The sequence below is a fragment of the Dryas octopetala genome, chromosome 2 (genome assembly GCF_963921425.1).
Source record: "Dryas octopetala chromosome 2, drDryOcto1.1, whole genome shotgun sequence".
Classification (NCBI taxonomy): domain Eukaryota; kingdom Viridiplantae; phylum Streptophyta; class Magnoliopsida; order Rosales; family Rosaceae; genus Dryas; species Dryas octopetala.
Genome location: NC_141367.1, coordinates 24699047 through 24712692, shown reverse-complemented (window position 1 = coordinate 24712692; position 13646 = coordinate 24699047). Strand labels below are relative to the sequence as shown.

Sequence of the window (13646 nt, the reverse complement as noted above, 5' to 3'; positions counted from 1 at the left end):
TGTTAAATAAAATTAGTATAATGAATAAATGAAATTAATATATTCTTTATACTCTATAATCTATACACTAAATACTAATAATAAACCTATATACTCTATATACCTAAATACTCTTTATACTCTATAATCTATACACCAAACCATATATACTCTATATTGTTTAGGATATGATATATAATATTAGAGTTTAGGTCCTTTAGGGTATATATTTTTAATTATTTTTTATATAGAAATGTATTAAGGTTTAAAAATAACTAAACAAAACTCTAAAACGGCCAAATGAAAACCCAAATTTTTTTTTTTTCCAAATTTCCAATTACCCAAAGGCTCCAAACCCTAAATTATACACTCCAAAGATACTTTTCGATGCTCATGATATTCAAATCATGTTTTTCAAATAAAATATTATGTAAGAAATAAATAATAAAAAATAAATTGAAATTCATTGTGGGCCTTGTGGCATAGAAACTGACATTATAAATAAGTCCATTCAACATTTTAATTTGAATAAAATACCATTTTTAAATTATGGAATAAAGGCAACTTGTAAGTAGTAGTACGTGAGCATAATGTGGTTGGTGGGAGTGGGATCAAAGGACATGAAATTAGTTTGATTAACACATGACATGATTGAGCACGAGAGCCCAGCCAACCAAGAAGTCTAATCTAATCACTGGGAGTTGTAGGCTTTTCAGTAAGCTTCCTCTTTTCTTTTCTTTTTGTTTCTTTTCTTTTTTGTTTCCTTTCCTTTCATTCCCCGTGAGTCGTGACTCCCCACTCCCCAGTACCCACTCTCATATTCCTCTCAGCTTTTCTCATCTTCTCTTTCTCCCTCCCAGTACGCCCTCACTCACTCCCTCCCTGATATCTTCTTTCTCCTCCCTCTCCCTCCCAGATCTGTTCCTCCTTTCTCCTTCCCCAATCTCCCTCTCTTCCTCCTCTCCCTCCCCAATCTCTTTTCTCCCCCGATTTATTCTCTCTCTAATCTCTTCTCGCCCCCTTTCTTTCCCAGTCAATAAAAACACTTCTCCTTCCCCTTTTCTTTTAGAACCTTTAAGGGAAAATGGATGATCTCTTCTCTCCCCTGGGCGAGATGACTGGGTTTGTGAATTTGATCGAAATTTCGCTCAAATTCACCAAAAGATGCCGTGAAGATACCTCGAAATTTCGGCGCTCGAAATTTCGCCGAGATTTCGATAATTTCCGCGAAATTTGACAAAAAATGGATGAACATGTGATAAAGTTTTCATGGCCCTGAAAAACGAAATTTCGCGAAATTTAACTCATTACTAGTGATTCATAATACAAACAAAACCATATACAAATAAGTCTCAAGTATACGATAGGTCATATAATACATGTTAAAAAATTGGAAAAATTATTCATTTCTTTCATATAATTCTAGTTAAGTGTGTTTAGTGTGTCACAATCAAATTAAATGACTTGACACTAACCCGATCTGCTTATTATTTATGTTTAATGGGTTGTGTTATATCTGTGTTTATATCAAAAAATAGCCAACCCAAACTTACTTAGTGTCAAATTTGAATCGGTGTCAAAATTTGCACCCCTACAGTAGGATAGGTGATGGGCCTAGCATTAATTGGCACAAAAGGCTTAGTCTAATGGTTACAGATGAGTGAGCATGGGCTGGGTCCAAGTAAGACACAATCCGGTCCATTTATCAATGGGCAATCTGATCATTCCTTTTTTTTTTTACACAATTATAAAAAATAAAAAAAAAAGAACTACATTATACCATTTGACACTGGACTCATCTCATCACGTGCTATATATTTCATTTATAAGTTTCTGTTGTAAAAGTATACTATGTTTATGATTGACTATATTAGAACAATATTTTGTGACGATAAATTCTTATATTTCTTGAAAAAAAAAAATTTATAATTTTACCAAATTTCAAAAATAAAGTTGACCCAAAAAATGGACTATAGCCTATAGGCTATAGCCACAAATGAATAAGTGAAAAAAGTGCTTGACCTTACCTTATCATCATCATGGTTGCAACTTGCAGAGAGAGACGGATAGATAGACCATACTCCAAAGAGCGTAACCCGCGAATAGTGATCGAGCGAGTATCAATGTACCATTCATAGCAGGCCAAACACAAACAGCTGAGCGACAAATCAAATCCCATATTCGGTATTCCTATCCCCAAAAAGCAACTCTCACTTTCAGCACTACAGTGCTCTCCTTGTAAAACACCCAGATATTTTCGGATTCCACTCCACTCTCTTCTCTTCTTCTGCTTCTACTCCTCTCTGTCGCGCTCTGCAACAAGCCCTCACCCATCTTTCAGTTTCAGAGATGTACGTTTCGGAGGCATTGGGGAATTTCAGAGAGGCCCCTGTATCAATGGCTGCCTTCAACTATCTCAGAAACCCAGTTCGAATCCGACCCATGTCGCATAACAGTCTCAGTATCAAGTCTTTACCCTGGAATCAACGGATGAAGTGCCAGTGCAGCAGCAGCAGTAGTAGCGTCGACGAGAAGTCGGTGTTTTCGGTCACGCCGTCGAACAAGTATGACGTTGATTATTTGGGAGAGAAGACCAAAGGGGATTTGAATGTCAAGGTGGAGCATCTTGAGGCCTTTGGTAACTTTATTTCCAACGCTCTTTTATTTCCCACTTGCGGTTCTGCAACTATGGTGTCACACATGTGTAAAGTATTGTTCTTTTCCATGAACCTATGTAGGAATTGATGGTCAGGAAACCTTAGAAGGTCCAATTGAAGAAGTTGCTAGAATGGAGGCTGAAGAAGCTGAAGATTTGCTCAGAGACTTGGGTGTCCCGGTGCTGTTTATTAGTTCCTTTTCTGCATACATTTGGTCCTATTAGTATACCCTTTTGCTCGCTTTCTTTATCTGTCTCTGGTTTGGTAGAGTACCAAGTCTGTTATGGTTCTTTGTTTGTAATGAATATCCCATTGATCGTTTCCTTGTGGTATAATAGTACTACTTCATCATCAATCTGACCATCTTGGATGTTATTGTGCAGAGTCCTTTTTCGTCAAGACAATCACCTCGTGGTATTTTTTGTAGCCGCACATTGAATCTTCGATCAATCAGTGCCATTGGATATGATATGGACTACACCTTGATGCATTATAACGTGATTGTAAGTATCAGTTTCTAATTTTGGTACGTGTTGATTATGTGAAAATCTTTCTTAATAGGGTTGTGATACTTGCATAAACACAAAACTTGCACAAAACTACATGTGCACTATTGATGTCAAATTACGCATTTGGTGATGCTACATGGGGTATTACATGGGAGTATGGGACCGCACTTTATTTTGTTTGTTATTTTTCTCACATTAAGCACTTCAGCTTTGATGCTGACTGCATCGGGGTCTTATATTTTTGCGTATATAAATAACCAGTGTTGGAACCTCAATGCATTAATTACCATTATTCTTCTGGTTACTGTTGGTGCTAGAGGAGGTGGGATTGTGGATTGTCTGACATGAATCTGTGTATCTTGCAGGCTTGGGAAGGGAAGGCATATGACTACTGTATGGACAACTTAAGGAAAGTGGGCTTCCCTGTTGACGGTCTTGCATTTGACCCTGACTTGGTAGCATCTATAAACAAGTTGAGAAGTTTACTAGTGTTGGCACTTATGCAATTCATTAGATCTGTAATTTCTTTTTTCTCTTCCACCTTGTTCCATCTTTTCGTATAGGTCATTAGAGGACTTGTCATAGACAAAGAGAAAGGCAACTTGGTGAAGGCTGATCGATTTGGTTATGTAAAGAGGGCTATGCATGGCACAAAGATGCTATCTACTCGAGCTGTAAGGTACACTGTGAACCTTTTATTCTGATTATTGATATACAATGGAGATTTTGACATACTTATATTTGAGCCATGGAGCTATGGCCAATCTCGCGGTGCAAACTCAAAACATGCATTCAGTCTGCTCATAAACCATTAGCAATAAGATGTCCTAAATAATAGTTCATATGGATCACATTTATTTGGCATTCCCTTGCATTGTAACATTTGTATATGTGCCTCGTAGGTTTTTTCAACATGTAGCATTTTAATATATCATTTTTGGAAAAAAAATGGAGTAATATATTCCAAGTGTGGCTTAACTTTCTATTCATTGAAGTGAGATGTACGGGAGGGAACTGGTGGACCTCCGAAAGGAAAGTCGATGGGAATTCCTCAATACTCTGTTCTCTGTCTCAGAAGCTGTGGCTTATATGCAGGTATTGTATTGTCTTAGTTAAGTAATTGTTTTGACATCTTACTCATTATTATCACTTTTATTTTTGTAGATTTTACTTTTAAATCTATTCTATGGTCATCATTAAATTTAAGTTTGTAGCTGAAAGGCCTGGCCTCCCTTTCATTCTACTTTTCTTTTTGTCTTTGTTTCTTTTCTGTAAGCCTCCACACTACTTGCTGTGGTCTTCTGTGATTTCATCTGCTACCTACAATTCCATAGTTTTGCAATAAAACTAACTTTCATTGCATATTTTGTAGGGTACCCTTTTGTTTACATTTTCTACCCAAGTTGTATGAGTAAGACTGCCAAGAGGTCATAAAGCTTGGCTTTCTATATATCTTAGTTTGAACTTCCATGACATTTCAAATACCTGTGTAGGAAATAGTCAAATTAAAAGATGCTATTTTAGGAAATAGTCAAATGAAAAGATGTTGTTTTAGGAGATCTACTATCATTAAATTATATAAATAGTGATGTGGTAGTCAAAGGATTAAAAAAAAAAAAAAGGAATGAAACTATAAATAGATAAGTAGATTTGAGGACCAAATAGAACTGGGATGTTTTCTTTTGTACGATATTACTGTAGACACGGAAATTAATTCATGCTCAGTCTATGTATGCTGTCCAGATCCTGATATCCAACAACCTTTAGGTTCGTAGCCTTGTTTTTATGATTTGAAAGAATGTGATTTGTGCTTGTTCTCTACAAGTTACTTCAACTGAAAAATCAAATATTGTGAATGCGATGCAGTAGGCAAGCCGCCCTGCTTTTTTAGCTCTATAGAATAATGTTGTCCGTTCTGTAATCAACAGCATATTGACCTTTATTTATATCATATGATTCTTTTCAGATGGTTGATAGATTGGATGATGGAACCATAGCAGCAGAACTTGGTCCACTTGATTATAAAGGGCTCTATAAGGCAATATGCTGTGCAGCAATTTTCTAGTCCACTGGTTTTGGTTTTTTTCATGCTCCATTTTAACTCTTGACATGCTTTCAGGCTGTTGGAAGAGCCCTCTTCCGGGCACATGTAGAGGGTCAATTAAAGGTTAATATATTTATGATTTGTTCAGTAAGCTACATATAGGTTTGTGAGCATGAACTGATTGTGGCATTTATGCAGAGCGAGATAATGTCTAAGCCTGAACTGTTTGTGACACCTGATCCAGAATTGCCCTTAGCACTTTTGGATCAAAAGGAGGTATTTATTATGCCTATGTTATCTTTTCCTAGCATGTGACATCATTTTACTCATTTACTTTGACCTATTCTTGCATTAGGCTGGTAAAAAGCTTCTGCTCATTACCAACTCGGATTATCATTACACAGACAAAATGATGCAGCATTCCTTTAACAGATTTCTTCCCAATGATATGGGATGGCGGGATTTATTTGACATTGTAAGTAAACATGGTTTGTCTACTTATAACTTCATGCCACATTGAATAGTAATTATCCTCTAGGGTCTCTGCTATAGGAGTCTAAGGACAATTCTTTCCTTACTGATGCTTAAATTAATATTGTTAATTTATTTACAGAGTAGCTTTCTTTTTCTTTTTCCACAGAATTCAAAGATTTCCTTGAAGCTTAATGATCATTAGAATTGGATCAACAGCAGCGAGTAAAATTTCTGGTTTATTGTGCTCATATGCAGGTAATAGTTTCTGCAAGGAAGCCAGAGTTTTTCCAAATGTCACACCCAATGTATGAGGTGGTGACGGGTGAGGGCCTAATGCGTCCATGCTTCAAGGCTGAAACAGGTGATAATGATTAATGTTTAATCCTTGTGCAATGTCTTCTCTTATACTTGATAGTTGATAGTGACATAGTCTTCATGACTCGATGAATTTTGTACGCTTTGAAGAAATGCAGTAATGATTAGGGGTAATACATGCTTGGACACATATTTTCTTAGTTATAGTAGAAGAGATTATGTCGTTGCATGTAATATGGCACTGATTGCATAGATTGCCTGGCTAACTGGCTTGACAAGTGGAAGGTGTTCTCATTTTGGTTTGCTGTAACTCGCTCAAAATGAAAAGAAGTTATTTCAACTGCTAGATTTCTCTTTGCATGTATATGTCAATTAACTAGTGCCTTTTGTTTGTAGCTGATGTGAAGTAATCATTTTTTTATCTATGATCAATGCCATGACATTAACTAAATAACTATTTTATTTAGTTGGTCAACTATCTGCTGTTTCTGTTCTCAGTCAACATCATTTTTACATGTGAAGATAATTAAATTCCTCTGCGCTTTGTATTGATCATATTATTCAATTATTCTTTACTTTGTTGACATTGAATTAACAATCTCATGTTCAATCAAATTCTTCTTTCTTCAGGGGGCTTGTATTCAGGGGGAAGTGCTCAGATGGTTGAGAATTCCCTAGATATCCATGGAGATGAAATACTGTATGTTGGTGATCATATCTACACTGATGTAAGTCAATCCAAAGTTCATCTGCGATGGCGAACAGCATTGATTCTCCGAGAATTGGAAGAAGAGGTTTGTGTAGTTGACTTTCTCTTTACTTTCAACAACACAGTGAAAGTAACATGTTTCTTGAAGTTCAGATCTCACTACCATTGCAAAATTGCAAATTTTGGCATAATTAATAATATGCTGGACTGAAAAAACTTTGAGGCTGCAAATTGAACCCAAAGAATGTGTTTGTTTATTGCCTTCTTTTCTATTGTTCCACAGACCAAACACCTAAGAACTATAATTAATAATTCAGCATTCTTTTAATATCCTTGAACCATTGAATGCTGAGAAGGGTCTCCATTTGTTTCATGATAATTTTGAGACTGCAGTACAGTGCTTTGATTTGTAGTCGGGATCATAGAGAATCACTAATAGAGCTTATAAATCAAAAGGAGGTCATAGGGGATCTCTTCGACCAACTTCGGCTGGCCTTGCAAAGGCGAACTAATGGGCGTCCTGCTCAAGTAAGCTTTGTCTATCACTTAATTCTTGTAATATTGATAATATCTCAACATATTCTTTCATTGCAAATGAAAAGGCATGGATTGCCTGACAATAGAACTTTACATTTTATATGCTTGTGTCCGTATCCTCGTGCATTAATCGCTGTACTTTATCAAACAATTACTGCTTTAATTTATAAATATTGTGTCCTCTGCCTTGCATACGTTTGAGCTAAATATAAAAGAAATATAATGATGACCCTGGTATTCTCTTGAAAATTAATCTATACTAATAGATTAATGCAACTCTTAAGTTTCATGTCTGAAGCCATGTTAAATTTTTTTTCATTAGTTCCCTTGACCTACATTAGATAGATTTCTTCCTTTTAAAGTTTAGGCATCAAATCTTAAAATTCTAATTTTCCACTTGAATTTAATATGATCAAGATATCCAATAGTACCATTCCACCAAAATCTCTGTGAACTGGGATTAGGAAGCAGGAACCCTTCCACTGGAACTCTGGGATTAGGAAGCAGTTCACAGAGATTCTGGTGGAACTGGGATTTAAAGTTAGAAATAACAGATTTGTAGAAAAAATGAATTGAGGTATGAAGCAGGTGCCTCTATCTTTTCTTTGTCCTAGTTTCTTACCTAGATATACTAAGACTACATCTAATATATATTGTCTTCCCACTCATCTTGAAGCCTTATAATTTTATAGCTTGTGTTTCTAATTAGCTGTTAGTCTAAATTGGTTTCCTTTTTTATCATCAGCATTCAGAAAGCAATATGAATGCCTAATCAAAGAGTGTGAGCCAAGAGATGATAAAACTGAAAAAAGTAAAAAGGAAAAAATTATTCAATGTAGTGTTTTTTAATTTTATCTGGACTTTCAGACCCTTGCTGCAACAAATTTGGATGATCAAGAACTCTCAGAAAGGATACAAAAGCTACTTATTGTTATGCAAAGACTAGACCAGAAAATTGCTCCGATGCTAGAAGCAGATGGAGAGCTCTTCAACAAAAGGTAAGATGAGGTTTAAAAACTTATGGATTGATTTTTCACAACTAGTTTTTATCTGTGGAATATCTTTTACAATCATCAGAGCATACAGTTGACCTAGTGAACCTGTTGTGCATTAGGTGGGGATTTCTTTCTCGTGCAGGGTTCTGGGATAAGAGCCATTTGATGAGACAAATAGAAAAGTATGTGCTTTTCTTTTGACATTTTCATATTTCATTAATTGGAACTCTGGTCATGGCTGTGACAGAAGTCAAATTTTATCTTCTGGCAGTCCTCATTGACAATACATTTGACAGTGCTCATTGACAATGATACTCTCAATTCTTTTTCATCTTGCAGGTATGCTGATATATATACTTCTAGGGTGTCAAATTTCTTACATTACACGCCTTTCATGTATTTCCGCTCACAAGAACAGGTAAACTAGAGTATGGCTTTCTTTATCATTATCATTTTTCTGTGTTAGACCATTAGAAAATAAGCGAAAAATGTATATGAAACTTGCACCATTCCTCATGTGCAACCCTGCACGTGAAAGGCCGACAGAGAAAACATATGTATACAACCTTAATCTACACCTTGTTGAGAATGAGGATTTAAAGGTTCCGAAGCCAAATCTCCTGTAACTAAAACTCTGATATATATACCATGATAACAATATAAAAATGTACCATAAAAGAGAGAGAGACACACACACTGCAATCTTATTTAACTTATGCAAATAAGCAAATAGATGACTCTACACGCACACACACACAACCCTTCAGTATAGCATTTTTCATTGCTAAGGCATTGGAACGAACTCTTATATATACCTTATAACTTTTACCTCTGCAGACGCTTGCTCATGATTCATGTTCATACTACCATGCGAAGCTTAATGGGTCTGCTGTGGATAACTAAGTCAACTTTATGCTGTAAACGTGCAATTTTGTTGTAAATATTGATCAAGGTGACCATATTGACCATGTTAATTATTGTAAGATTCCGGACTCCACCATTGTTTTCAATGAATCGATGATTCCAGCAGGTTACACCTTACAAGGTTATAAACCAATAATGAATAATGCGTAATTTTGTAATGATGCTTCTCCATTGATCAGTGTTTTGTTAATGCCCACCAGTATTCATCTTGGTGACAGATTAACGACTCAAGGTTATTTTCACTAATCATTATCAATTATGTCAAAAACCAAACGATAATGAAAAACCAGCTATTAAAAGCTGAACCCGTGAGTCCGTGACCATTTCACTGGGGAAATTGTACATATGCATGAAGGGTATTTTTTGGGTTTTCCGAACTATAAAAACACAACACAATGACTTAGTCCAATCTTTAATATTACCTTTCACCCTTGTTTTTATAGGATCTGTCATTAAGCCATTCGAGCTGTTATTTATATTTTGTGTTGATGTTTATTTATGTTTTTTGTGTTGTTATAGTGTTTATGGCAAAACATTTTTAGAATTAACCTTTAAGATTTAAAGTTTATAAGATAGAGTTTGTATTAGAGAGAATTAAATGTAGATATAAAATAGGGGTGGGTTCGGCTCGGTTTTAGGGCTGAACCGCAAACCAAACCTATTACAAGAAATCGGTTCGTTTTGATTTTGAGTATGGTTGGGTTTCGATTTTGGGTGAGGGAGAATGAGTGACAAAGTGAGGGAGAAATGGAGAATGAGAGAGGGAGAGGGAGAGAGAGAATGAGGTGGGTCGACGGCAATCATAGACTCGTAAGCAGAAAGACGGTCGGTCAGTGCTCGGGATAGGCACATATGGGTTTCGATTTGAGAGGCTTGAGAGAATGATTGAAACGAGAGAATGAGAGAATGAGTCAGGGGTGAGTTTAGGGGAGATAGGCTTCTGAAACCAAAATGGCGTCGTTTCACTAAGCCCATCGGTTTGGTTCGATTTTCATGGTTTTCTGAAGATCAGAACTGAACCGACCCTAAGGGATGGTTAGTTTAGTTCAATTTTTGGTCATAAATCGACTTTTTTGGTTTGGTTCGTTCGATTTCCAAACCCAAATATAAAATGATAATTCTTTCAACTATAGAAGTATCATCATATAAAATATAAACAAAAGGGTATGAACTCACAAGTATCTATTCTAGTAGAAATTTTTATTCTAAAGAGATCTCGAATTCGATTATCCGTTTCTACATAAATAAATAAAATAAATAAAAAAAGCCTTCATATTGAAGATGAAGCCATACCAAAATCCGATCTCATCCTAACCCATTAATTTCGGTTGTAAACTCACTGTCAGTCCATTGAAAACGCCGTCGTTTCCAGAGTCTAGACGACTCGTCGTCCATACTTTTGTTAAAGTGAAATGGGTTTAAGAACAAGCAACAGTCAACAGTAGCAGAAGAAGCTAAGAACTGCAATCTGGAAATGGAGATGAACAAGCTAAGATGGGCAATGGACGAAGGGTTTTGGGAGCTGGACATGTCGACGCCGAGAACCCTCGACGGACTGGGACGGCCGGTTCCCGGTGACCCACTTCCTTTGGGCCTGTCTCGCGGCGCCAGGCTTTCCAGGCCCAAACAGATTGACTTCATGCAGCGCTTCATGGCCGCCCCTTTCATCCCATCCTACGCCGCCGCCAATGGCTTCACTCTTCAGCGCGTCCTCACCATTCCCTTTGCCGACAACTGGTATCCGCCGCCAAAACTCACTCCAATTTTCCTTTACATTTTCATCTTAATCGTTTTCTGTATGTGGGTTCGGTTCAAGTTGTTGGAGTGTTTTATAGTTTGTAGCAGAATTGATAATTCTTGAATTGAAAAAGCTCTGTAGGTTTGGGACGTTACTGGGTCAGTTCAATTTGCAGAGGTTCATATCCTCTGTGAAAAGGAGTGGAAACCCACCGCCAGACTCTGCATCATTATGGATGCAAAGCATTTCAACACACCTAAAAGACAAGTCCTTGTATGCCCTTTCTTTCTGTTCCGACTTGTTGTTGACACCTGATGACACACTGCTCTTTAGCCTAGACACATATGGTGATGACAAGAAACCTCGAAAGAAAGCACTCTTTCAGCACAAGGTACGCTTCTGTTTACCATATTGTCTAATTTGTGCTTCTTGTTGTAGAGTTTATAGTAAAGCTTTGATTATCATATACTCTGCAGTTTCCTCATCACAATTTGACAGTTGAGGCAGTTTGGCCCGGACTTTTTGTTGACAAGCCTGGTAAATATTGGGATGTGCCATTATCAATGTCACTTGATCTGGCTTCGGTTGCTTCTGACTCCGGTCCCAGTTATCGTTTATGTGTGCATCATAATTCGGGGTCACCCGAATGCCTTGACAGTGGTCAGAGCGATGGAGTTCCTGCTAGTCTGCTTCCTGGTTTGTCTGTCACAAGTGCTTTTTCCTTCAGGAAGAATATTGACCTCTGGAGAAGTAATGCTCAGAAGTTGAAAATGGTGCAACCATATGATATATTCCTTTCAAATCCTCATGTTTCAGCTTCGGGGATTATTGGTTAGACACTGCCTTTTTATTTGCTGAATTTATACAGGTAGATGATATAGGCAAAAAAAGACCATGGGAGGGAGAAGAGGGGGAATTTTTTATAAGCATTAGTTAAACAGTAAACACCCTTTTGCTTAAATGAAAGAGAAATGCTTTGCTGGGACTAATTAGAAAAAAAAAAAAAAAAAAAAAAAAAAAAAAAAAAAAAAAAAAACCCACCAGATTGTCTTTAATACTGCATGATAGAACTTGAACCTCAGGTGGTGGCATTGATAATTTTTAATGTTTGCACAAAAAATCGGTTCAAGAGTCGGAATGGGGGTGGAAGTTGTATTATAAATTTGCTCATGTTCTTGTGTTGTGTGCATTGTGCTGTTTTAGCGTAGCTGACCCCTAACAGTTGGGATTAAAGAGAGTTGAGTAGCTTTGTTGTTTTAGCATCCTGTTCATTGCAGATGCATTTGATGCCATACTGATACATCCAACTCTTTCTAATTGATACTTCAAATTCATTCTTTCATAAATAGGTGCTGCTATGACTGCCTCTTTTGGTGATAGTTGGGTTAGATCACAAATTGAGGATGAGGATTCTCAGGGTTTTAGAGGCTTTAGCATTCAGGCTCCTGGAGTAAAATCTGCCTTTCTAGCAGACATGTTTGCGTCTGCATCATTTACAGCCCAGCATGGAAACTTCCAAAGGCTATTTCTAGATCTCACCCGCTTTCATGCCCGCTTGGATTTTCCTTCTGGTTCGAAATTTCTTTCAGGTGCCACACATCTAGCACAAGATTATTTCAATTCTCAGCAGCCAAATTTGGAAGCTATTCAGGATATTTGCCCCAATGCCACCCTTTCTCTTCAGCAGCAGGTACCTATATTTCTCTGATATTAATCCTATTTTCCATTTTGGCAAAGTACTTCCCGGACTTCAAGAGTGATTTCAGAATAAGAGAATTACTAAGCTTATAGGTTGTTGAAAAGTCTTATAATATATTTTCCTCTCCTTGTTGAACTTGAGCTGCACCATAGTAGTAACTGGGTTTGAAAGCAGCCTAGCCCATGATCGTTTTTTTTTCGATGTTGAACCTGAATGATGTTGACATGAATGTTGCTTTGAACTGCCTGTAACAAGGTCCACAATTTCTTGCAGATTGCTGGACCTTTCAGTTTCAGGGTTGATTCAGGAGTTGCAGTTGAATTAAGGAAGCAAGTCTGGAATATACGTGTGGATAAGCCCATATTTGCCCTTGAATATGCACTGCAAGTCCTTGGTTCAGCCAAAGCCGTTGCTTGGTATTCCCCAAAGCAGCAAGAATTCATGATAGAGCTTCGTTTTTACGAGACATAAAACCATGTGCTCTTCTTGATTGATATTGTTAGATCATTTTGAGGGAGATTATCCTATTGGCCCCAACCAGAAAAATTTTCCCTCACCATTGTTAAAAGTGATGTATTATTGGAGAATCATATTTTGGTAAATGCCATGGTAAATCTGGCCATTGAAACTGCTTTTGGGCTTCGGGCCCCTTATATTATTTTGTTCTGAAATTTGACCGGTCATTGAATCAGAAGATAGAGAGGATCAAGCGATAAAGATCACAAATTCGTTGTGATGATATAAAAATAGAAAGATACATGTACTCTATTATATTTTAAATATAAAATTTTATGATAAAATATAATTACAAATGTTAATAATGTTCAAGAGATATTATCTACTCTTTAACAAATGAAAATCTTGGGGGGTTCTATTTTGATAACAATTAATTTAATAGTTTGTGCTTTTTGTTAGTGTTTTTTTTTTTTTGGGTGCTTTTTAATTGGTGCTACTTTTTGGTTATTATAGTTTTCTGTAGTGCACTTGGCCTGCAGGCTCTGCAATCTGTAATTCATCCCTCATTTACTTCACTTGTTCCGTGCCAAACCTCTCAAATCTCCAATAA

The 13646-nt window shown here is 36.8% G+C and overlaps 2 protein-coding genes across 3 annotated transcripts; both read left to right on the top strand.

Annotated features, from left to right (window-relative positions):
* The first annotated feature begins 2060 nt into the window (after window positions 1-2060).
* On the top strand, window positions 2061-9301 carry LOC147294553 (uncharacterized). 2 transcript variants are annotated; one of them, XM_086234188.1, is made up of 17 exons: window positions 2061-2617; window positions 2718-2815; window positions 3020-3139; window positions 3511-3600; window positions 3709-3824; window positions 4141-4240; window positions 5112-5183; window positions 5265-5312; window positions 5388-5465; window positions 5545-5664; window positions 5919-6024; window positions 6609-6772; window positions 7144-7215; window positions 8092-8222; window positions 8339-8401; window positions 8559-8637; window positions 9057-9301. In XM_086234188.1, exons 1-17 carry the CDS (start codon window positions 2329-2331, stop codon window positions 9120-9122), a joined length of 1812 nt encoding a protein of 603 aa, XP_086090314.1. In that variant the 5' UTR covers window positions 2061-2328; the 3' UTR covers window positions 9123-9301. The 2 variants fall into 2 exon arrangements, with proteins under 2 accessions (XP_086090314.1, XP_086090312.1); XM_086234186.1 differs by having other exon boundaries at window positions 2064-2617; window positions 7081-7215.
* A 1178-nt stretch (window positions 9302-10479) lies between these two features.
* On the top strand, window positions 10480-13313 carry PDE320 (pigment defective 320). Its single transcript, XM_086233193.1, has 5 exons — window positions 10480-10880; window positions 11023-11272; window positions 11358-11712; window positions 12231-12571; window positions 12854-13313. Exons 1-5 carry the CDS (start codon window positions 10618-10620, stop codon window positions 13049-13051), a joined length of 1407 nt encoding a protein of 468 aa, XP_086089319.1. The 5' UTR covers window positions 10480-10617; the 3' UTR covers window positions 13052-13313.
* The last annotated feature ends 333 nt before the right edge of the window (window positions 13314-13646 follow it).